At 46.1% G+C, this 25,790-nt stretch overlaps 1 protein-coding gene across 1 annotated transcript in view; it reads right to left on the minus strand.

Annotated features, from left to right (window-relative positions):
- The window catches only part of NRAP (nebulin related anchoring protein), a 77,959-nt gene that overhangs the window by 6,166 nt on the left and 46,003 nt on the right, over positions 1–25,790 (minus strand). The window contains exons 25-37 of the mRNA XM_049854667.1: positions 22,532–22,630; positions 20,804–20,908; positions 19,272–19,379; positions 18,659–18,772; positions 16,572–16,769; positions 14,370–14,474; positions 12,394–12,492; positions 10,362–10,466; positions 9,941–10,048; positions 8,356–8,667; positions 4,733–4,837; positions 3,612–3,710; positions 1,661–1,765 (exon numbers count right to left, since the gene is read on the minus strand). Of these exons, the coding sequence (XP_049710624.1) occupies positions 1,661–1,765; positions 3,612–3,710; positions 4,733–4,837; positions 8,356–8,667; positions 9,941–10,048; positions 10,362–10,466; positions 12,394–12,492; positions 14,370–14,474; positions 16,572–16,769; positions 18,659–18,772; positions 19,272–19,379; positions 20,804–20,908; positions 22,532–22,630 (1,662 nt within the window). The remainder of the gene's footprint in view (positions 1–1,660; positions 1,766–3,611; positions 3,711–4,732; positions 4,838–8,355; positions 8,668–9,940; positions 10,049–10,361; positions 10,467–12,393; positions 12,493–14,369; positions 14,475–16,571; positions 16,770–18,658; positions 18,773–19,271; positions 19,380–20,803; positions 20,909–22,531; positions 22,631–25,790) is intronic.

A 25,790-nucleotide genomic window follows, 5' to 3' on the forward strand; every position in this document is an offset into this window, starting at 1 on the left:
GATTCTGTAGGCTCTTTGATTTGGAGCCCTGGGCGTTCCTCTTCTTTATCACAGTGGGCACAGTTTTGTCCTCATCCTCACACATTAGAGTCATTTGATTTTTAGTTATTTCGGCTTCCTTACACATCTCAATGGCTTTCTTTGCCCAGGAAGGTCAGTTTCCCTCCACGTCTTCTGCACAGAGCACTTGATCCAATTGTGGGTATTCTACACGCCCCCGAAGAAGCGTTCTTTCAAAAGAGGTTCATGAGTTCTCCATATCCGCATAGCCTGGCGGCTAATTTCACTTCCAGGACCCTGCAGGGTGGCATCCCTTGTCCCGGGAAAGATCCTTCTATCATCAACCTGGGGTGGCTGTGCTCCTTACACAGGCCCCAATGGACTAGTGGTTTTATTCCAGTTTCCATGGCTATGGGTTTCCGACCGTCCCTCAAATGGAGGCCTTGCCTTCCCCCATCCTTGGAACCTTAATGAGACCCATGTTTTGTCCAAGCTCTGCTGAGGGGGAGGTCCTGCTTCCCCAGATGGAGGTCAGCCCACCAGAGCTGCTGTTCTAAAATTATCCCTCTCGCATCCCTCAAAAGCATCAAATAGTCATAATAACTCATATTTACAAAGCACTGTTGCATTCACTGCGTGGGATCCCACAGGGCTTTACAAACGCAACAAACTAATACACACGCTAACTAGAAGGCACCTCTCGCCAACCCCTGCAAGGCAGCCACCTCCAGGGTGAACAGTAGCAGCTGTTGATCTGCATGGAGCCCCAGGACACAATGGCAAGGCCAAGGAGGGAAGAATGGCTAGGCTCTGGGAGGCCCCACGCTGCCCCAGGCGGACACTCTCAGCCTGTGTTATTCGGATCTGACAGTGGCTTTTGATTCCGCCGCCTGGCTACCTGTTATCTGAGGATCACAGCTTTGCTGGCTGAGCAGCCGCCTATTCTATTACAACCGGGGGCATCCAACCCCTGCTAACAACAAGCCTGGGTTTAGGAAACAGCTTCTCAGTTATGCGTGCAAAGGGCACACATCCAAGGGAAACAAAGGCGAGAGCTGTATTTGGACGCGATGAGCTTCAATTGAGGTATCTTTCCATACTGCAGGGTGAGATACTGCCGCTCCGTCTCCAAAGTTACACTCCTCTGAATAGCTAAGGAGAGGGGTCCAGGAAACAAACAGAACAGATGTCTACACCTGCCAGGGCCAAGGGCCACTTCCTGACTGTAACTCAGTACATGACCCAGCTCTTGAAGCCATGCCCAGAATCAGAATCTCAGAGCTGGAAGGGACCACTGGTGTCATTACCCCAGCCCTACCCCCATTTTACAGTCAAGGAAACTGAGGATCAGAAAGGAAGGTGACTCTAAGCACACAGGCAGCTTGTCCCACCATCAGTGCCGCATTCTTTCTGTTCCAAGTCCTCCTTTTTAGCGCTTTTTTTTTTAAACAAGTAAAATCAGCTTGAAACATGGCAATGGATATTGATGTAACTGGTTCCATTGAATTGTACAAGTGACACATGCTGAATTAGCAAATGGTGTGTGATCTATATTTTCACAACAATTAAAAAAAAAAAAACAGTAAAAAAAAAAAATCCAGTGTAGGGACAGATAACTGTAAACACAGACGCATGCCACATGACCAAAAGGTTTACTTACATCACTCAGATGAAGCGCGTTGAGGCGGGCTCGGGCGAAATCGGGGTGGTCGGGAATCGGGGTGTACCTGTGCAGGGACTCCGCATCCCCTGACCTGTACAGACGCTGCGGGTAAGAGAAAAAAAAAAAAAGAGATGCTCCCGGTAAATACAGAACTGCACTTGTTGAAATCACAGGGGAAAAGCAGGCTGATGCCCCTTCCTGCGCTCCTATGAGCGCCTACCAGAGGGAATGCGGCCCAGCCCTGCACGTGGACAGCATCCTTCCAGAACCTGCCAGTGGGTGGAAGGAGCATCCACGGCGGGGGTCAGGTGGGGTGGCTGGAGTGAAATAGACCCTGTTAACAATATTCATCAAGATCTGTTCTACCGTGAATTTCGGTTTATGGGATGTGTAATTTGGCAACAATTATGGGTGATGGTTGCGTAACATAATTTTTTGTTGTTTTTGTTAGAATCGATCCTGATGTGTGGAGGCCCCATGTGTGCAGAGTAGAACGGCTCCACAGGGTTTCCAAGGAGAAGACCACAGTCCTGTCTCTTCAGGTGCCTGTGGGTGGGTTTGAACCGCCAGCCTTTCAGCCAGTAATTGAGCCCTTAACTGTGTCACCCAGGGACCCCATGACGTGGTTAATGTAGTTGATGTCACTAAATTGCTTACCTGAAAAGTGTTGAACTAGCAAATGTCGTGTTATATATATTTTTATGACAATAAAAAAAAATGTAAAAAAAAAAAAAGATTTTCTTCAAATGGGCCACAAGCCAACATCCTGGCTGGCCATACCTATGTATTTTACAAACAATATAAAATGTATGTATGAATATTTCAGAGAATCTTTGCAACTAAGCATTGGACATGCTTTTTACTAGTAACAAAGCCTCATTGCCTTTAACATTAATATTAAGAGTGATAATAACAGTAAGACACAACAGCTAAGGACTTTTTATTACAAAATGCCTTAGTATGTGTTCAGAAAATTCGAGTTTTCATCATCGCCTGGGTCCCAGGAAGACACAATTCGTACATCTCAAGCTATATTCAAAGTGGTGGTTTAAGAATTAAGAAAAACTTTAGGAAGTGTTTGAGTCTCATCAATTTTTAGAAAAGAAAATATAATGTTGAATATTCCGATTCATTTCCAAGGTGAGCTTTGCAAATGTGAATTAGTCAGTGCGCATTCAGGCACACAGTGGTTGCTGTGTGTGCAAAGTTGAATCCCTTGGCAATTTCAGGGGAAAAAAAAAAAAGATTTCACTTTCCATTCCTTTAAATAAATATAGGAGAGGGGAAATGAGGCTAAGTTATGCAGAGAATAAGAGCAGAAAGAAGCTTTTAATACAGCTGTTCTTTTTTATTCTATTGCCATCTATCAACAATCAAAATGTATCTGAGCTTGTGTTTGGCGAGGTATCATCAATAATATCTAGTACCATTATTGTTATGATTACTAACAAAACCATAGTAAGAGATATTTATTGAGCACATTTATTTATTGCTCCAGGCACTTGCTAAAAGCTTTACATGCTTTTATTTCTTTAATGCCTATTTAATTCATTGAAGCGGCCCTGGTGGCACAGTGGTTAAGCGCTCAGCTACTAACCAAAAGGTTGGCAGTTCAAACCACCAGCCACTCCACAGGAGAAAGATGTGCGGTCTGCTTCTGTGAAGACTGCAGCCTAGGGAATCCTTTGGGGGCAGTTTTACTCTGTCCTATAGTGTGGCTATGAGTCAGAATCGACTCAACGGCAATGTGGTTTTTTTTTTTTCTTTAATTCATTTACTCTTACGAAATGGTTGCTGTTATTATTCTCCCTTTTGAAATGAGGAAACTGAGGTTAGAAGAGCCTAAGTAACTGACCCAAGGCCATCCAGGTAGTAGACGGCAAAGGCAGGGTTTGCACTCCCATCTCTCCTACCGCGCCCCTGCGATGAGTGAGGAGAAGGAACCCACCTCGTTACAGTGCATGTAGCTGCTCTTGGCATGCACCAGGTCTGGGGAGTCGACCACGGTGGTGAACTTGATGCTGTCTGGCTTCTTACGGTATTTGGTCTGTAAGAAACACAGTCAGACATTACGCATGTGTCCGGATGCAGCTTCGTGAACCCCATCTACTCAGGAACAAACGTGCCAGTGACGTTATCGGAAAACAAGTCTCTCTTCTTGGTGGGCACGTACAGTCAGGGGTATGGGAAAGTTCCAAGCTACCTCTGTGATAGGACCATTATACAGAAGACAGAGGCTACAAAATACCATGGCTCAACTCAATAAAGGAGTACAGGAGAGAGCAGAATTCAGCACCCATGTGGCCCTGCTTGGGCCCTGTCCAAGTAAGTTCTGTTATTAAGAAACTGAAGAAAGCAGTGTCACCCTCCAAAGGGATTCCAGGGCAAAGATTCCAAGTCCATCAGTAAGTAGGGAGTTTAGGTCATCCAACTACCCCTGTGTAACTTGGAATATTATCTGAGATCATATAGGAGACCCTGGGTGGTGCAAATGGCTAGCGAGGTCAGCTGCTAACCAAAAGGTTGGAGGTTCAAATGCACCCAGAGGCACCTCAGGAGAAAGGCCTGGTGATCTACTTCTGAAAAAAATCAGCCATCGAAAACCTTATGGGCATAGATCTACTCTGACACACACAAGGGTCGCTAAGAATGAGGATTGACTCCATGGCAACCAGTAGTGTGGTGTGAAATCATATCATCTCCAGACGTTGGACTCTGTGAGTAAATCCAGTAGGTGGGTGGAAAATTTCCTGCCCTCGCCATGGAAGCAAAGGGCCAGCTTAGATCATAATTGTACATCATGTATCTACTGGGAGCCTTGTAAGGCATCGTTCATTTTTCATTGCCCAGTTAGGAATATGCCTTTAGTTCCCCAGCGGTGAATTAATTTGGAGGGAAATCTTGTTCTCCTTTGCGATTTGCTTGCAAATGGCCTGGAAAAACAACGGCAGTCCAGGTGGCCATTGGGCCTTCTTGGGAGCCCACCCCATGAGTGGACTCCCTCTTCAAAAGGAAACAAAGGCTTGGTTCCTGTTGTCAGTTCCATGTAAAGAGGTGGGACGATGGTACCTCGCTGATGAGTTCTCCAGCCTTCTTTGCACTCTCCATCTGCGGGGAGCTCTGCGCCAGCCAGCCTGCACCCTTCATGCCCATCAGGTCTGATTTGTAGCGCCACTGCAGGAAGGAAATCATTGGCTTTTATCAGGAAAATGTCTGAGACAACGTATTAGGGCATTTCAAGAAGCCCCTGATTTGTAAAGGCATTTGTGATAATGCTGCGTCCCAACAGCTTCATTCTGAGCACATTCCACATGTCATCAAGTCAAACTGTTTGCTCCGTGGATTCCACCAGGAATTAAATAATAGATCACGCACAAGATACCAGAGGCCCCCACCAGTGGATGAGCAGGACTCAAAGCAGAAGCTGTGAATGATCACTTAAAGAAGGAGCTGAGATGTGCTCAAGCCGGGGTATTAGTATCAATTACTTTTGCTTCCTTCTGGCAGTGAGGTGATTGCCTATCTGCCTGAATAGAAAACTTCTACACACTGCTCAGTGGGTTACAGGGGCTTTGAGCTCCAGATCAAACTTGTGGTGACTTGGAGAAAATCGCTTTATCAAAATGTGACTCAGTTTCTCTCTATGATACCAGGAGATTATAATCCTTCGTTCTCATGAAAACACCTGAGGGGCAAGAGAAGCTCTATAATTTCAATGCGTGTATGTGTCAAGGATCCCTGGTGACGCAGTGGATAAAGTGTTTGGCTGCCAACCAAAAGGTTGGCAGTTCGAACCCACCAGTGGCTCCAGGGGAGAAAGATATGGCAGTCTGCTTCTGGGAAAGATTACAGCCTTGGAAACCATATGGGGCAGTTCTATGCTGTCCTGTAGGGTCACTGTGAGTTGGAATCCACTTAACGGCAACAGGATCTGGGTGTGTGTGGACGAGTGGTAGCAGCAGCTGGGGATCAATCATAGCAGGACTCTAAACACTGGAACAAATGTGGATACAACTGGCTAATCGTGAGTACGCCATTTTAATTTTCCCATGCCTCAGTTTACCCCTCCCCCCACTGCGACTCCTTATGATTTGCTTACATTGTAAAAGTGGGCTAAGCTCTATCCCGATTCTTCATTTTAAGAAGAATGGGGACTACAGTTGAGATGTCACCATTCCTGGGAAAAGGAAAAGAAGGGATGCTTTAAGACCACGGGTCTGATTAGGAACCTCCTGTTACTGCTCCTTGATCGGCGCAGCATTACCCATAATGACGGCACTCACGTGAATGCTTTTCTTCTTCTCTTGATGGAACTTAAATATTTTAAACAGTGGGGGGAAAAACGCTCTAAGGAAATCTCAAGTTTGGATCTAAAGTAAATTGATGGCATTTCTCTAATTTAGATGTAAGCTCTGCTGTAGCGCAAAATATCACTCCAGATACCGGCCTCTCGGCCTTTTTAGTTTTCTTTCATTTCAGGATTCACAGTGCTCCTCACAGCTGGCCTCAAAGAGGGTTCGTGTCTGATCTACTGTCTGCTGGTTAATGTCCCTGTGCAAATTCCACTCTGCTATCCACCTGGGGAAAGGAGACATCACTCAGGTGCAGGACCAGGTTTCAAAACCCCATGTCAGTAAGATGGCTTTTTATACCGCGATCTTTCAGTCTACACCGGCAAAGCTTTTGCCTTCCACTCTGATAAAGAACAGAGAAAATTGGATAAATCTCTAAGTTACAGAGAATAATCCTACGGGGCCTCTTCACAGCCGGGCCTTGCTCCTTTTATAGGAGAGATGAAGTGGGGAGCACTCTTTCAACTTGCCTTTTGTTGAGCTGAACAGTACGACCGCAGGTAAGTCAGACAGCAAGATGCAGGTTCCCCAAAGATCTGACTGCGCCTCTGCCTCTCTTATAAACGGATCATCTATTGATATTGCAGCTCCCAGCCCAGCTTTGACTATTCACGCAGACCCTAAAAACAACACTCCAGCCCCAAACTTCACAATAAAAGAGGGGGAGAGGGGAGAGGCACTGAGAAGAATCGGCTACCCTAAGATGGCTTCCAAGAAGGCTTCTAAGACAACAGAAGTCAGTTGCTGCCCAGCTCGGCCTACTTCCCCAAATGGCAGCCTCCAAGTAGGCCCTCACAAACATTGAGGTCTGGAGCCACCTTCAGATCCACACGTTGGGGTTTCCTGGCACCCCCATTTTAAAGCACAGCCGTGGCAAATGCAGGTGCTGCAGTGTTCAGCCCAAATTCTAGCCCAGGAATGAAGCAAACCATCATACCCAGGAAGCTGGGGGAAGGGAAGGTAGGTGTCCTTGTCATATTTCTAAGAATCATTAGAATCACTACATTTGTAGGGTATGGTTTGCTTTAGACCCATTATCTCATTCAGCCCTCACACTGTCCTGCAAAGGGGGGCTCCGGGGTGGATTACCCAGTAACCAAGGTAAGTACGGGCTTGCTTGTGCTTACTTATTAATCAGTCACTACAGATCAGTAAGGAAGCACAAGTCAGCCCGTGTTTACTTTGCTTACTGGGTAACCCGCCCCTGTCAGGGACTGTATATTTGAATAAAGGCTTTGATTCTGCAGGAAGGTGCTATGGGGTTGGGAAAGAGACAGAGGCCAGCTATACCTAGAAGCAGAATCTTTGATATGCTAAAAAAAAAAAAAAGGTGAAATTGTTCACCACAGATGATCTGGTAAGCACCATGCTTACCTTGCCTATTGGATAATCCACCCCCTGGAGGGGCTCTTGTTGCCCCTGATAGAAAAGTTTTGATGTTAAAACGATTTCTCAGATTCTCAGAAGAGCCATCTGCAGCGTACTCTAGCTACCCCACACCTGGTAGTGGTTAAGAGTAGGCTTCAGTGTCAGAGCACCTAGATTCATATTCCAGCCACCTGGGGGAGCCAAAGAGCACTGAACCAGGCATCAAGAGACCGGAGCTAGACGCGCCCCTTGGCCTTGTACCACCTGTATGGTCTTGAGCAAGTCATTTCCCTGCCAGTTTTGTGGCCTTGGTACATTACTTAGGATACTGGTGCCTGAGGTGCTGCATCTGTGAAAACGGGAGTAATATTAGTACTACCTAGATATTAAATGAGATAATCCACATAAGATATTTAAACTAGTGACTGGCTCAGAGTAACAAAAAAAAAAGCAAACTCATTGCCAATGAGTTGGTTCCGACTTGTAGCAACCCTACAGGACAGAGTAGAACTGCTTTATAGGGTTTCCAAGGCTGTAAATCTTTATGAAAGCAGGCTGCCACGTCTTCCTCCCACAGAGCGGATAGTGGGTTTGAGCCGCCGACCTTTCCGTTAGCTGCCAAGCATTTAGCCACTATACCACAAGGGCTCAGCCCAGAGTAAGAGCTCTGTAAAAGTTACAGTTGTTATTTCTGGTGGGGGAACTAGAATGGAAGCTCCCCGAGCACAGGCAGTTTTTACTGTTTTGCTGACTGTTGCAACCCCAGGGCCTAGGACAGTGCCCGGCACATAGCAGATGCTCCAAAAATATTTGTTGAGTGGTTGAATGAATGATTCCAACTTGTATAATAATGACCAAGCAGGTAGTTGTCTGGGGAGTCAAAGCAGCTAAGGAAAAGAGCAGAGATTTACACCAGGCTTGGTAGGAGGAAGAAGGTCATGGGTGGGCTTGTACCCTACAAGGTATCCCTACCTCACTCTGCAGAGCGTGGGCTTTCTTGGCCCAGGCCAGCTTCAGGTCCTCGGGTACTGCGGTGAATGCGTGGCACCGTGTCCTGTAGTCATGGTCACTGGCCAGGGCCTGGGCCTTCCTGGCATGGACCAGGTTCACCATGTCCATGGGCAGGTGGTACTGGGCTTGGGTGCCCGCCGCCTCCCTCCGGTACTGATTCTCGCTCTGCAGCTGGCCCATCCGCTGGCAGTGCTGGAGCCGGCGGTCGTCACTCACACTGCGGACCCCGATGAGCTGTCCCCGCTCCCTCACAAAGTCATGTCTGTAGAGAAACTAGGAGGGGGGACCAGCCAGTCAGGGGCCCGCATTCAGCGTGCTGAAAGTCCATCAGTATATTTTCACTGTGTAGCCTAGAAATGCCACCTTTCGTTACACTACCAGCTACACAGTTGCCATTGAGTTGATGTAGACTCATGGCGACCCATGTGTGCCAGAATAGAACTGTGCTCCACAGGGTTTTCAATGGCTACTGTTTCGGAAGTAGATCTCCAGGCCTTTCTTCTGACACACCTCTGGGTAGACTCGAACTTTCAACCTTTCAGTTAGTAGCTGAGTGCTTAACCGTTTGTACCACCCAGGGACTCCTTTCTTACACTAGAAGGTAGTTATAGGACAAACCACACTGGGCTTGGCCTGCGAGCGTGCCTTCCTCCCCAGGAAATAAACAATTAGAACATTGTTCTGTTCTTCCTGTCTAATTAAAATCAGACCCTCAGAACCAAAGTAAGGACTCCATTCTCCTTCTGTATCTTATGGCCAAGACGGATTTATCAGAAAGAGTAAAAGACAAACTTGTGCTCTATCCATTCACATTTGGCAAAACATTACCATAAACTCAAAAGACAGAATCCATTTATTCAAAGTTCACATTTTCTGTGATTTGTTTGTGAAAGAGGGAAAGTCACCTTCATGTCCCAAAGCCAAGGACATTATCAACAGAGAGGTGGAACACAGCTGGCAAACCCTAACACCAGTGCACGGAACTGCAGAGAGCAGACAGGGAGATGGGCTGGATTACAACTTCTCTGCAAGCTGGCAAACAGGAACTTCCCCGTTACAAGGGAATCATTTCCTAGACATTGCACTGAGAAATAAATTGTAATCTCCTTCCTGCTGGAGACCTTAGTCTGAATTTAGCTTCTAATTATTGTTGGTTGCCGTTGAGTCCATTAGGGCGTATGGCAACACCAGGTGTGCAAAGTAGAACTGCACTCCATAGGGTTTTCAAGGCTGTGACCTTTGAGAAGGAGATCACCAGCCTTACTCTGAGATGCCTCTGAGTGTGTCTGAATTACCAACCTTTTGGTTAGTAGTTGAGCGCTTAACCATTTGCACCACCTAGGGACTCCTCAGCTTCTAATTAGCAGAGCCTTTCTTTCCCTCCTTTCCTCAAAGAACCTCATTCATACCTAATATATTCTGCAGGTGACATCCTGTCTCCCATGGTTATAGATTTGCTTTAATTCAAGAAAACCGGCTATAGACAGTGTTTTACATGAAGTGAACAGAAATTGGGCAGGATGGAAGGTCATAGTATTCTACTCACATCACTGGAGATCTCTCCAGAGGCCCGAGCCGCCTGGAAGGGGAGCGCCTGTGTTGTCAGCTTGTAGCCTTGAGCACGGAAATTCCGCCAAGACTCCTTGTATTTCGTCTAAAGTAGGAACACATGTAGATCTTCTTAAAAAAAAAAAAAAATTACACGAATCGACGAACAAAGGCTCCCCCCTTCATTTGTAGTGAGGTGTTCCTGAATCGATTTCTGACAAGCAAAAGCTGTCTATTTTGTGGAGAAAATCTCATGGCACTGGACACATTTATGCAAAGGTGCGTTTAACATGGGCATCTAAGATACACGTTTAAAAAAGTTCCTGTGGACACCAGAAGGGTAACTGTGGTGTTGGCTTCAGACATAGATGGAAGCAGCTTTGGAGCACGCCCGAACTTCAGCAACGAGAAAGGCTTACGTCACTCAGATTGGCCGCGTTGGTTTTCGCACGGACAAACTCCGGAAGCCCCAGGGTCGTGGTGTACTGGTGTCTCGCATCTTCTCCAGCTGCTTTATAGAGGCGCTGGGGAAAAAGAAGTAAGAAAGTAAGTGCCATGCATTTCTGCAGGAGATCCCTGGTCTGCAACTGAGGAAATCAAGTCTGTAAAAGGTCATTCATGGAAGGATGGATCAATAAAGACAGTCTTTGCTGAGGCAAGTTGAGTAATATAAAAGGAATATGTAAGGAATTACGATTTCTTTGCTCAATTATAGGCTGACGAAAGAAAAATAAATTTAGCAATACTATGGAGGCTCTTCAAATTGTAGACTTTTCCCTTGAGGACACAGCCTAAAGACAATACTAGGACCTGGGGAATTCAGGAGAAGCTCTGCTTGCCAGGATTTTTTTTTTTTTTTCAATTGCCATCTAGTTGATTGCAACTCATAGCAACCCCATGTTTGATAGAATAGAACTATGCTCCATGGGGTCTTCAATGGCTGGTTTTTTGAAAAGTAGATGGCCAGGCCTTTCTTCCAAGGTACCTCTGTGTGGACTTGGACCTCCAACCTTTCAATTATCAGTCAAGTGTGTTAACTGTTTGCACCATGCGGGGACTCCTGCTTGTTGGAATGGAGTTTCCCAAGCCCTGGTGTGCATCTTTTACTAACACCCGGGTCCTTTCCATTGGTGAACTCATACCAGTGCAGTCCTGGGCGGCCTCATCTGGGGCAGAAACATCTCTCCCAGTGATTAGAAATGGATCTGTGCTTGGTGATTTCCCCAAGGCCAGAGGCCGTCACAAGAAACACTGCTGCTCTCATAGCATCCAGCTCGCACAGTAGGTAAACCCGTCGCCCTAGAGCCGATTCCGACTCCTAGCGACCCTATAGGACGGAGTAGAACTGCCTCATAGGGTTTCCAAGGAGCGGCTGGTAGATTCAAACTGTCAACCTTTTGATTAGCAGCCAAATGCTTAACCACTCTGCCAAGGTTAAATCTGAATTTAATTGGTAGTCACTGCACAAGATCATGAATTCTATCTCTTTGCATTTTCTATACCAAGCTGCCATTTCTTACTTTTAGACATGAAGTGAGGGGATGACAATTAGTACAACTGACTTCTGAAAGTTAGAGTCAGAAGAAGAATCTTAAATAAAAACTAAAGATGATTCATAATTGAATTATCTAGTCAACCTCACCTTCTATTTCAAACCTGTAAGACAGCCAGCGAGAAGGAGTAGAACCAAGAGGACTGGAATGCCATAATGAGATTCCTTCATACTAAAGTGTGAACTGGGTGAAAGGTGAGTCAGAGGAAGGGAGGTTGGAGAATCAAGAAGCCTGACAAACACTACCTGTTTAAGCTATCCTTAGACAGCCGAGCCTCCTCCCTGTGACAATGGGTCCAAATAACAGTATAGAATTGGTTGGCCAATGTTTGCATAGGTAGAACAAATGCACTACACACCAGGACTTTTCACACTTTAATGTTCAAAGGAATCGTGGGGATCTTGTTAAACGACCATTTGGACTCAGTAGGTCTGGGATGGGGCCTGAGAACTGGCATTTCTAACAAGCTCCCCCTGCTGGTCAGTGACCACACTTGAAAGACTACAGACTAAACCAGATTCCAACTGGGCCTTTTTTCCTTCTGGAAAATATTTGTTGTTGTGTGCCGTAGAGTCTATCCCAACGTCTAGCGACCCCAGGTGACAGAGTAGAACTGCCCCACAGAGTGTCCAAAGCTGTAATCTTCACGGAAGCAGATCACCACATCTTTCTCCCAAAGTGCAGCTACTGGGTTTTAACCGCTTACCTTTCGGTTTGCAGCCGAACCCTTAACCACTCTACCGCCGGGCTCCGTTTGGAAAATGTTTAGGCTCCACATGATGACATTTTTTCATTCCAAACCTCCATACAAACCCCTATGTTCTCAACACCACCACCCCACAAACACACACACCTAGTTGAACAATCTAGCAGTGTTTAAGAGCTAGTGAGACGTTACCTCATTGGTAATCTGATTGCTGAATTTCGCGTGAAGGAGGCTGGGCGAGTCGGTCACAGCTGTGTACTTGAATGACTGGGGCTGCTGACGGTATTTACTCTGCATTCACACATGAGAAGGGAATGAGAAGCTCTTTAAATACCTTCTGTTAATATGAGTAACAAAACCTCATTGTACAGAGGCTGCTAGTCTGCCACTCCAGAAGCCTGCTCTTGTGACCTCAGAGCTCAATGGGAAGAAGAAGAGAGGAAGATAGGACAGACCGAATCAAGATTCGATCTAGCCCTTCACCATGACCGTGAACCAAAACCAAACCAAATCCAGTGCCGTCAAGTCGGTTCTGACTCATAGCACCCTATAGGACAGAGTAGAACTGCCCCATAGAGTTTCCAAGGAGCGCCTGGCGGATTTGAACTGCCGACCCTCTGGTTAGCAGCCGTAGCACCTAACCACTACACCACCAGGGTTTCCATGAACATGACTATTTAAACTCGAGGTTTGCTCCCAACCTTTGCTCACCGGCAATCCGGAGCTCCTCAGCCATTGCAGGGCAGCAGAAACGACTGTGCTGCTTTAGAAATACACACACCCGCCCACCCCAGGAAATGGGGGCCCCGACTAGGTAAATCACCAGGGGGGCCCAGGCAGCAGCATTTCTGAAAGCTCCAAGGGGGTTTTCATGCACCACAAGGTTTGGAAAGTGCTCACTTTAGAGATTGGTTTGGAAAAGCAAAGTAGAAAGCTAAACTTAACCTCCTACAATAAAGCTAAGTCCGCTTTCTCAGAGCACTTAATCCCTAAGCAAACCAGTCTTGCTGTTGTGTGTCGCTGAGTCAATTCCGACTCATAAAAAAAGAACCAGAGTGGAACTTCCTTATAGGGTTCCCTAGGCTGTAATCTTTATGAGAGCAGATCACCAAATCTTTTCTCCCTTGGAGCCGCTGGCAGATTTGAACCACAGACCTTGCAGTTAGCAGCTGCTCACTTAACCATGGGGCCACCAGGGCCCCTTAAGCAAACCATAGCCAGTCTAACTCACTCAGACTGGCCACCGAATGGCTTTTGACTTCCATTAGGCCCTCCTGTCCTTGCCTTGACCATGAATGGAAGTCATGTTGTCCTCTTGGGGGTGAGCAAGATCCCCCAGGAGTTCAAAGAATGGCTCTCTTTAAACCTGAAGGAAATCCTGAGCTTGGAATTCTAGACCTCTGTTCTTTTTAACTATGAAATTATCACCAACACCAATTTCATATACAGCTGCCAGAGAAGCACAGCTCATAAAAAAAAAAAAAGTTTTTTTTTTATATTATTGCTAATCCTTATAAAAACAAACGAGGGCACTATTTTTACCCCCATTTGACTGGCTAAGAAGCTGAGGCTCAGAGACGGCAAGTCACTGGCTTACGGTCACACAGCACATGAGTGCTAGCCTAGGATTTTGAACTCCATCTTTCAGTCTCCAAAGCCTGCCTTTTCATTGTCCCACTGGGCTATTCTTCGAAAGGACACTAGAGAAGCACCTCTTAGGTTGTTGTTAGCTGCTGTTGAGTTGATTCTGACTCATGGTGACCCCACGTGTGCAGGGAACTGCTCCATAGGGTTTTCACGGCCGTGACCTTTTGGTAGCAGATTGCCAGGCCTATCTTCTGAGGCCCCCCTGAGTGGGTTCAAATCGCTAACCTTTCGGCTAGTAGTCAAGTGCTTAACTGTTTGTGCCACCCAGGGACTCCAGGCCCAGTGAATGATTCTTACGTGTTAATGAGTAATCGATTCTATAGCTGCAAAGCCGACTTAGGTGTCACCCAGGCTGGAATAGGAAAACCACTAAAAGGCCAGTCAAGAAGTTAAGCAGTAGTCACAGGTACTAATAGTGTAACATCTGACTCACTTTGTCCAGATCAAACAAAACTGACTACCATACCTCTTCTTGGGAAATACACTTGACACCCAGCACCCACCCCAGGGCCTCCGGTTACCTCACTGATGAGCTCAGACGCTTTCTTCTTCCCTTCTATCTCCAGCGTTCCTGGAATGACACAGGAGACGCCCCGCATGAAGTTCAGGTCTGAGCGATACAAATTCTGTAAGGAACAATGCAAAAAATCAGAAAAGCCCAACTCTTAGAACAAGGAAGCACGAAGAAGAACAAGAAGCAAGGGACTCCTGAAATATCATAGCCAGGAGCGTGTCATCATTGGAACTCAAGGCCAAAGCAGCCTCCAGATACATTGCACTCAGCTAACCCATAAATTTGGAAACCCTGGTGGTGTAGTGGTTAAGAGCTTTAGCTGCTAACCAAAAAACTGGCAGTTCGAATCCACCAGGCGCTCCTTGGAAACCCCATGGGGCAATTCTACTCTGTCCTATGGGGTCACTATGAGTTGAAATCGACTCGATGGCAATGAGTTTTTTTTTTGGAACCCATACATTGCTTCTTAATAAATGCTCGTTAGGGAAAAAAAAAATGTAGGTCAGAAGAAAATAATTCTGCTGTCACTTGTTTCCAAGTAGCTGTGATAGGGACGCTACACGGATTTTTATTTTAAAGCGGGCTATCAAAAAGTCAACGCTGGAGTGGTGTTCAGAAAGTCAGTTGTCTTGGGACATGTGCAAACGATTTAATAGGTCTTCTAAAACAAAACCCAGCAGCAGAGGGTGGTTTTAATTAATCATGGGTTAAGAAAGAGCAAATAAATGGATCCGGAATAATCTGGCAAAAGCCTGTCTGGGTCTGCGTGGGTGGGGGTGAGTGTGTGCACCTGAGTGATTCAGGCTGACAGTTTAAAGGGTCCCCAAATTCATTCTGCCGTGGAGCGTCCTCCCCTCTAGCTGCCGAGGTGCCCCCCCGGGCGAGCTGCCTCCCAATCGCTATTGCAGCGAAAGTCAGGGTGAGCGAGGGCTCAGCTCAGGTGACAAACGGGCCCTGAGAGGAGCATGGCAGCTCCCTCGCAGGGAGTTCCTACAATTGCTCACAGGTTCCTGACAGTCTGTGTCATTCAGTAAACGCTGTACACAGGCGACAAATCCTAACAGACGACAGATACCCAGATCTGAGCAACGCTCGGCTCACAGGCACGGCCAAATCAGCAAGCAGGCTGTGTGCGGTATTTTGTTTTCTGACTCAGGCCCATTTACTAGCAAGTCTCACGCTACGGAGGCCCAGCATCCTGGGGAAGTAAAGGGAGCATCACCAAGACCTGCTGCCTGTTGGGAAGAGACATCCTGATTGTCCCTTGGAGAGAGGGGGTTCTACAGTGCTCCCCGGCCCTCTGGGCCTGCCTGCTTCAGAAAACAGGCACGATGAGCTAGAAGTCACATCAGAGGGGTGTGGAGGCTGCAGACTGCTGGAGGACCCAGGAAGGATTATGGGGCCCTGATCTTCCTGCCCTCCTCCCTACGTTCTCTTCTCCCCGAAGTGGGACAGTTCGAAAGGGGCCCTGAGCAACCTCTCCCAACAGGTCGTAGCAATCCTCAGAAGAAGGAGGGCAGAAGTACTCCCACTGCTAAATCCTGAACATGCAAAGCCATGAGCCTTGAGGGCGTCTTTGTAAAGGCACCCAAAACAAACAAAACCCAGTTGCTGCTGAGTCGGAATAGATTCCAGCTCATGGCAACCACACGTGTGTCAGAGTAGAACTGCTCCATAAGGTTTTCACGGTGTGCCTTTTCAGAAGCAGATTGCCAGACGTTTCTTCTGAGGCATCTCTGGGTGCGTTCAAATCACCAACCTTTTGGTTAGCTGTCAAATGCTTAACCATTGTGACACCCAAGGACCGTCGCAAGTCACCATCTAAGTTCAAATCCCAGCATCCTCATTTCTCATTTATAGCTGGGTGATCCAGGGCAAGCTAGGTAACTTTGACCCCCACTGTAATTTATCGGTAAAATAGGAATAAAGATTATCTACATATGGTTATTATGAAGATTAAATGGGATAGTGCATTAAAACACAATGCTTATACCTTACAAAAATACTCAATAAACAATTGTTGCTGTTGTTAGGTTTGTGTCACTGCAGTTGAGGTCCAGGCAGAACACCAGGGCAGTGTTTCAAAAGAAGACCCCAGTTCTGGAGGGTTCCTGGCACCCCCGCTGAGCCCACAGGAGCTTGCAGGCCACTGCATCGTGGTCAAACTTGAGCAGAAACTGGACCCAAAAGAGAAGTCAGGTCTCCTTACCTCACTCTGCAATTTGTGAGCTTTCTTGACACAGCTCAGCCTCAGGTCTTCCGCCAAGGAAGTGTACTGGGGGAGTGGATGTCTGTAGTCCTGGTCACTGGCCAGGGTCTGAGCCTTCTTGGCATGCACCAGGGTTACCATGTCCAATGGCAGATGGAACTGGGCCTTTGAGTGTTCAAAGCCTTTCTTGTAATTCACCTAGAGGGGCAGACAAATCAACAGTGGCTATTTCAAAGCCACTATTTGCTTCCGGACCATCAGGGAGGGCAACTATATGAAATTGCCCCAGGCAAGCCCAGGAAACGCTCCTAGAAGGGCCGGCATTCCTTTCTTGTAGGAACTGGCACATTAACCAGGGCTCGACTCCAGGCCCTGACATTCACCTTCCCCAGCAGCTGGAGGCCACCGGTTTGGGTGAAGAAGGCCCATGGTTTCTGCAGTTGGGGAAAATACAGATTTTCAAAGGAAAGACATAATGTCAGTGATTCCCTTGCTCAAGTCTTTAAATCCTCTCATTTTCCAGATGCAAGAAGATGCTGGTTAACCTATGGCCTGCCCACCATATTCCTCCCTACCACCAACCTGAATTCAGATTTTACACACTAGGGGTTCTCCTCTCACACTAGCTTAGGAAGAGCTCACTCAAAGCATCAAATGGCTTTGGGCTAAATCTAGGAGCCAGAGGAAGTAGGGGGATGCTCGGAGAGCTAGGCCTGAGAAATGAGTATTCCCCCAATGTACCCCGAGGGAAGAAGGGGGAGGCCATTTCCAGGCCCCCAGCTCCACCCCCAGTCCTTTGAGAGGCTATGTTAAGGCCTATGAAGCTCACTCAGGGCTTTCTTGGGAATAAACTGCAAAACCACTGCTGCTTCTTCCTCCTTTGCCTCCTCCATCCATCTCATTGCCTTTCAAAATTTCCAGCCACTGTTCCATACTTCCCCATCCTCAGTAAACCAAAAACAAAACCCACTGCAGTCGAGTCAATTCCCACTCATAGCGACCCTATAGAACAGAGTAGAACTCCCCATAGAGTTTCCAAGGAGTGCCTGGCAGATTTGAACTACTGACCTCTTGGTTAGCAGCCATAGCATTTAACCACTACGCCACCAGGGTTTCCCCATCCTTGGTAACACCCCCTTATACCTATCACAGTGCCAAGAGCAATTCATGTCCAACCCCATACTCTTAGGACAGAAAGGGAAATAATGTTAGAAATGGGGAAACCAAGGCAGAGAACATGTGGTGCTGTGGAAAGAACATGAGATGTAGAGCTGGATCCATGTGCTGGCTCTACCCCTTTCTAGCTGACCTTGGGCAAGGGAACAAGCTATTCAGAGTCTCAGAGTCTTTATCAGTAACCCAGCATAAACAGCAAGATCAAGTTCCTAGACATAGTTTGACTGTTAAATGAGACATGGCATGGAAAAATGTCTAGTCCTCTGTAACATGCTGGACACACATTAGATCTCATCCTTTCCATTAGCCAAGTCATATGTGCAAGGAGACAGCACCCACACATGGATACCAGCAACTAGAGGGCTGCAATCAAAGGTTGCAGACTCAGATGCCTGCAGGGGACAGGAAGGTAACAGAGAGAAGTGAAGCAAGAATCAGGAGGCTGTATAACCAGGGGAGCATGTCCCTTCTAAATGTAGCCATCAACAATCAACTTGAACCAACCGTAGCCTTGGGGAATCCAGACCCAGCTTCTGGCCAGGAGTCTAAAACTTTTATGTAAACTTTTCCATTTTTAAAGATTTGCAGTTAATTCAATCCTCCACCCCCCATCACTCTTCAGACCCAACAAAATATATCTGCAGGTCAGATCCAGTCCACAGGCCACCATTTGTGGCCATCGGTCAAAGTCATAGAATGCCTAATCTGCCTAATGGTTCATGCAGTCCAACCCCTCACTTTACAGAGAAAGAAGCTGCCGCCCAGAGGGGTTAAGTGATTAACAATGCCACACAGCTAATTAGTGACAGAGCCAATACCCACATCCAGAAGGGCAGAGGATATGAGCCAGCTGTGCCTTGAGCACCGCTCTGTGCAGGCATATAGCTCCCTGTTCATTGTCCCCGACTTACATCACTCTGTAGTGAGGTCGCATACACGGAGTGTGCAAGGCTGATATCATCTTCCAAGCTCCGGGAGCCAAGCATCTGTCCTTTCATTTTCTCAAATGCCTCTTTGTATTTATACTAAAGGGAAAGAGAGCGGGAGAGAGTAACAGCTCAGGGACAAGGGACACGAAATGGAAGAGGTGGGTATTGGGCAAAAATGTTTTGTTCTTTTGACAGTAACTGTGTGAGTTAAAAGAAAATGCGTGGAAGTTGTCAAAAGGTCTATTCTTTCATATGCAAGTCTCCCAATGACTAAAGGGCTCAGCTATGAAATGGTAGGATGGTTAGCACTTGGGCGGCCGGGCTGGAAAAGGTGGGTGCGTTGTTAGCAGTCTCTCTACATTGACTGGCTTTGTGAAAACGCTTGGTGGCAGGTGTGTTCATCTGCCCCGGGGCCCATGTTTACAGTTCAGCGTTTGGCTTTGTACCCCAGACCAGGGGATTTTTTGTTATAAGATATATTCTTCCTCACCAGCTCAGAGAAGACAGGATATTGTCTACAGGCAAAAGAAGGCAGATCTGGGTTAGGGGCAAAAGGAGTAAGAATTGGTTAGTGGTAAACATTTCTGGTGCTCACATCACTTATGATTTCAGCAGAAGCCTTTGCTGCCTGGAATGGAATGGCGTCCAACCTCAGTTTATACCCGCCGTCTCGAAGTTTGCTCCAGGATTCCTTATAACGTGTCTGTTGGGAAGATGTGTACAAAGACTTTCTTGTGATCCACTGGTTTCCTAAATTCTGTTCTACCAAAATGAGGTTTGTTGTGAGACTTTTTTCCCCACTGTTGGCATGAGAGGTCACTGAGGCTTAGCAAAAACCACCAAAGGGTTGGATCCTGCTTCATGCCCACCCTCATGGGTACAGCCATAGAGTGGTTGAAAGCAAGGTCATTGGAGTCAAATCCAGATTTTTCTGAGCAGCAATTTGATTGGAGGAAGGAGGCACGTGGTTGAATTTGCATAGCTCTTTATGTAAGATGGAAACCCTGATGGCATAGTGGTTAAGAGCCACAGCTGCTAACCAAAAGGTCGGCAGTTCAAATCCACCAGGCACTCTCTGGAAACCACATGGGGCAGTTCTACTCTGTCCTATAGGGTCGCTGTGAGTCGGAATCGACTCCACAGCAATGGGTTTTTTGGTTTACGTAAGACAAAGAAAAGTCAAATGTCTTTATCAAAGAGGGAGGAGTTGAGAGAGATTACAGAGGGGAGGAGTTAAGCCCCCAAGCAGTTCACTGGCATAGCCACTGGATATACTTGGCTGAATTCTGGCACTCTCATATTTTAGATCCAAGGCACAGATGCCCTTTGTACTAACACAGGCATTTCTCCCAGTTTTATTCTTTTACTTGAACTTGACTCTTCTGCAGGATAGGCTAGACAATTTGCAGACAACACCAGTTGCCACTGAGTTGACTTCAACTCATGGTGACCCTGTGTGTGTGTCAGAGTAAAAGAGTGCTCCACAGAGATTTCTGTGGCTAATTTTTTAGAAGTAGATCTCCAGGCCATTCTTCCAAGGTGCCTCTGGGTAGACTTGAACCTCCAATCTTTCATTTAGAAGCCGAGCCTGTTAACCATTTGCACCACCTAAGGACTCCAAAATTTACAGGGCCCATTGCATATGAAAATGCAGGGCTCCTTGTTTAAAAAATAGTTACAGTGAAATCTACGAGAACTGGAACTCCACGGGATTGCCTTATTTTTCCAGGTCTCTCAAGCTTTCCAACCTTTGTCCGGGTGCAGTCACCATTTTTTTATTAGTGGAAAGGGAACCTGATGGCATAGTGGTTAAGTGCTTGGTTGCTAACCAAAAGATTGGCAGTGCAAATCCACCAGCTGCTCCTTGAAAACCCTATGGGGGCAGTTCTACTCTATCCTACGGGGTCATTGTGAGTTGAAATTGACGGCAACGGGTTTGGTTTTTTTTTAATTAGTGGGAAATGTTTGTGTTTTCCTTCTCTGACAGGTTTCTGCCTTTCACAGGTTTTACTGTACGAATTTCAAGACGACGGGAGCAGAACACTAAGCCGAGCCCGGGATCACACACCTGTGGGGCCAGACCTGCTGTCCCATATTTCAAACCAGTGTCCCTTCCATCAGCCTCACCTCACTGAGATTCATGGCGTTCAGCTTGGCCAGCAAGACTTCAGGGAGGTCTGCTGTCTGCGTGTAATGATGTTTTATGTTTTCTCCTTGCTCCTTGTATAACCTCTGTGGTTGAAGAGAGTTTTGGGGTTAAACACGGAAGCCTCCCCCACGCAGCCATCAGCCAAGTTACACTCAGAGAGACAAAGGTGCAGCAGCGGCCGTCACCCTGTGGAGACGTGCCCATGAGCTCCCTGCCTCTGCCCGGGTTTCACAGCTAGCTCGGTGACAGGCACTTCCTTCCCTGCCGACTTCCACTTCCAGCTCAGAATGTGACAGGCTGAAACTTTCCCCACAGTTAACGCCATACTTGTAGTATACAGCTGAGACGGGTGTCAAATGTGAAAATGAGGTCTAGTAACATCTATTAATTTTGTGATTAAGCCATGAGAAGGCATCAAGATTCAGAAGGCATGAGAGAAGATGGCTCTTCCACACGTGATGTGTTCCCCACACTGACTTCAATCCTTGTTCCCCTTTCCCCATCTCCAGGATGCACGCACTAATAAACGTGCCTTGAGTGGGTCTAGAGCTCTATTCACCCACAACTTCGATTCAGGTTTGTGATATCCTAATAGTTGGCGGTGACACATGGAGTTGGCATCAGCCAAATTTCCCTGCCACCAGAGAAAGTTTCTAAATAGGGCTGTCCCATCCCAATCTTATCAGAAGTGTCCAAGTTTCTGGGTATCACAGCAGTGCCCCCTAGAGTTAGTTAATGTAAAGAAGAAACAGGTATCTTTTTTTTTTTCCTTCTTCAGACAAAAGTTTGTGTCTGATCATCTACATTTCTCAAAATTTGATTTGATTCTGATAAGCAGATTTTAAGAAATAATAAATTCCTAAATCTACAACCTTCTAAATCACTCCATCACACATTCTAACAAGGACTCAGGCTAATTCAGAAGGAATAAGGGACAACCAGAATAATTTGTAAAACTGGAAAGTGAAAGAATTTGATACTCCCTCGCTCAAGGATTTTAAATTTCCCTCATGGCAAGTTGAATGGTTGGAAGAAACTTAAAAGCTGTGTCTGCCCTGTACAAAGATCCATGGGCCTCTCTCAGCAGAATCAGCCAGACAGGGCCAATCCATGGCCTAAAGTGAATTGTAATAGGACTTCACCATTCAATTCAGTCTCCAGCAAACCCTGAACTAGAGGAGTGAAGGCCCACATTTCAGTTTCACATCATAGAGGGGATATGGGAAAGGGTTCCAAAGTTAATCCGAGGGGGATAAATCAGACCCAAATCATTTTCAAAGTTTTTGGAGGATTCAGAGGGCATCGATTCTAGCCCTGGTTTCCCAAGAAGCCGGAAGCATGCCTTCGATATTCCAATTACCCAGAATTTCACCCAAAGTTCCAGTTCTGGAACCAAGACTTGAAAACAAAAGGACAGCGCAAAAGGACCGACCACAGACAAATGTGTCAGGCTCGCAAATGGTGAGCAATGAGCACATCAGGGCTGTGGTTTGGCGGAGCGGCACTTGGCATCCTAAGTGCAGTCACACCCCATTTGCATCCTAATGAGGAAGCACCCCCGCTAAGGTGCGCCTCCACAAAGGACAAGAAGCTCCTTCATCCTTGGGACAACAGAAGGAGCAAGCCCAAGAAGCCCTGTCCTTCAACTGCAGTGTTGAAAGAAGAGCCCACTCTTACAGTCGTAATGTCTATACATTATCACTTACATCCACGGCTTGGGTATAACTAATTCGGGCCTGGACCATCTCTGGAGTGTCTTTAATACTGGTAAACTTCAAAGCATCAGGATGCTGACGGTACTTCCTCTGTTGAGCAGAAAAAGATCAAAGCCGTGAATTTTGCTCTGCTCTTTTCATGCCATTTGAAAGAGAAAATCATAGGTTGCTTGAGATTAGAGTGAATTTGTGAACATAATTATTATTCTGCTTCCTCCATCTTTACCTCCTCGGTGCCTTCAGGTTAATATTTGTTTCAATTTAAGAATAACCTCATGTCAATTAACATTAAAGTATTTCTACCTGGTGAAAGGAAAATTAGTTTGTGCCAATCAAAGACTCTGGGAGACACGCTTAGGACAGGATTCTTTTTCTAGGCTTCCAATCCGGTCTCACATTTGTTTACATATCTTAGTTTGGGTCTTCTAAGCGAGAAAGAGTCTCCATAGTGACGTTTATCAACTGGAGCTTTCTGTTTTCTTGCTACAAAAGGACTTGGCAGAGATGATCACAGTCAAGACCCTTGCATTTAACAGTGGGTGAGCACATAGCATCCAATCACTTTATAGCCTGGCTCAGTTAACATATGCAATAATTCTTTAAAATATTACAATAATTAGAAAAAAGATGCTATTATTAAAGAGGAAACCCTGGTGGCGTGGTGGTTAAGTGCTACAGCCGCTAACCAAAAGGTCAGCAGTTTGAATCCGCCAGGCGCTCCTTGGAAACTCTGTGGGGCAGTCCTACCCTGTCCTGTAGGGTCACTATGAGTCAGAATTGACTCAACAGCAATGGGATGGGTTTATTATTAAAGGAGTCATGATACAACTGGAAAGACACTGGAACAAAACCAGACAAAATTATAAAGAAACTCTATGCTGGCAAAGACTGAGGTACCCAATTTTAAAGTATTCCGAAAATGCTTCAATTAATTCCTTTTTTTTTTTTTTTTAAATTAAAGTACATTCCCAGGGAACTCAAATGGATACATTTTAATGGAGCTGTGGAGTGTATGTTTTCTCAAATCAAGTAAGTATTTTATAACACTCTCTCGTTTACCTTGTTGGGTTTTTGCATAAGGAGCTGTCTTAAGAAGACACAACCCTCCATATCCAGCCAAATCCGGCCCACTGTCTGTTTTTGTAAATAAAGTTTTATTGAAACACAGCCATGCTCATTCATTTATGTATTGTCTATGACTGCTTTAGGAGCTGTGGTGACACAGTGGTGAAAATGCTCCACTGCTAACTGAAAGGTTGGCAGTTGGTGGTTCAAACCCACCAGCTGCTCCGCAGGGGAAAGATGTGGCAGTATGCCTCCATAAGGATTACAGCCTTGGAAACTCTATGAGGCAGTTCAACTCTGTCCTATTGAGTTGCTATTAATTGGAATCCACTCATTGGCAATGGGCTCGTTTTTTTTTTAATTTTTTTAAATTTTTTGATATGACTCATCCTATAAGGCAGAGTTGAGTAGTTGCAACAGAGACCTATGGATCGCAAAGATGAAAATATCTACCATCTTGCCTTTTATAGAAAAGGTTTGCTGACTCCTACTTTCGATGGTAGGTGTGTATTTACTTGGAGATCTTTGAGCAATGCCAGGCATTCAGTCTGAAAGTTAAGAGGTCAGCCTGATTCGACATTAAACTGAGAAGCTGCTGAAAAATATCTTGCCTTACTGAAGTTTAAGGACTGGTAGGAGGCAAAGACATCAAGGAAGATAAGCAAATTTGTTTAGCAAATTTGCAAAATGAGACCACTGTGGAATAAATGGTTCAAAAAATCCCTGGGCTGCCAGACTTAGACACATGCAGGAGTCATCTTGAGGCCTAAACAATGCGTATGATGGCTTTTATTCTTTACTTCCTTTTACGATGAGCTCAATAGCGAGAGTTTAGGAGTAAAGAATCCTCAAATCCATGTTTGTTCCTGGATGTTTTCATGTCCATCATCCTAAGAGGGGCTCTTCTCAATCAGATTGAACTACTTAGGGCAGTTTAGGATCTACTGAACTTTGGGTTGTGGACCAAGGTCCCTAAAGCCTGGCCAATCCGAGTGAGGCACTTGAAATCAGCTCTGTGATGAGTGACTAGAATGTTCTCCCACAGGAAAATATTAATGCTGGGCAAGTGTGTTTGAAAAATCAACATAGGTATCTCACTGTTTTAAGTATCGAATCATTAAGAAAGTCTTCTCAAAACAAGGCCCTAGGAGGCTCATCACCAAGGTGGAAGTCTTCTGGGCTATGGTCAATATTGTTTCCTCCCCTCCCAAAAAAGTCCAGAAAGACCAAGCTACCCTGAAGGCAACTAAAGAAATGTTCACTGGCCTTCTGGGCAAGCCCCTCCCCAAAGAGACACAAGCAGAAGGGAATTTGAGTTGTCTGATTGGCATTCAGCCTTTGTGTGACATGAGCCAACTGACAATCCCTGCTGTCTCTGGCCCAGTGTTTCTTCACTGGGGCAACTCTGCCCCCTAGGGGTTATATAGCAATGTGTGGAGACATTTTTGGTTGTCACGGTGGGGTTGGCATTGCTAATGGCATCTAGTGAGTAGAGGGCAGGGATGCTGCTACAATGCATAGGATACACTCACTAACAAAGAATTATCTGACCCAAAATGTCAGTAGTGCTGAGTGTAAGAAACCCTGATCTAGTCTTTAAAAGGAGTCTCTGGGTTGTGCAAACAGTTAACATACTTGGCTGCTAACTGAAAGGTTGGAGGTATGAGTCCATCTACAGGCACCTCAGAAGAAAGGCCTGGTGATCTATTTCCGAAAAACTGAAAATCCTGTGGAGCACAGTTCCACTTTGACACACATGGGGTCACCATGAGTCGGAACTGACTTAACTGGAACTGTTTTTTTCTTAACGTAAATTATGGACTTTAGTTAATAATAATATATCAGAATCAGTTCATCAACTGTAACAAATGTACCACACTAATACAAGACGTTAATAACAGGCGAAACTGTGGGGGGGGAGGCAGGTAACTATGGGAGCTCTCTGCACTTTCTGTGCAATTTTTCTGTACACCAAAAAGTGCTCAAAAAAATAAAGTGTATTTAAAAAAAAATTACAAGAACAAAACAGAGCCACTCAATGACACTGTCCTACAATGTGAGGGAGGGGCTCTTTTTCTCAACCATGGTGCCTCAGGGTCCAAACCAGGGTGGCTACAAGTAGGCAGGGGTAAGGTTTAACTAGAAGTGAGACCCCCCACAAGAGAGAGCCTGTCACGGGCTGGAC

Source organism: Elephas maximus, chromosome 16, assembly GCF_024166365.1.
Source record: "Elephas maximus indicus isolate mEleMax1 chromosome 16, mEleMax1 primary haplotype, whole genome shotgun sequence".
NCBI classification, from domain to species: domain Eukaryota; kingdom Metazoa; phylum Chordata; class Mammalia; order Proboscidea; family Elephantidae; genus Elephas; species Elephas maximus.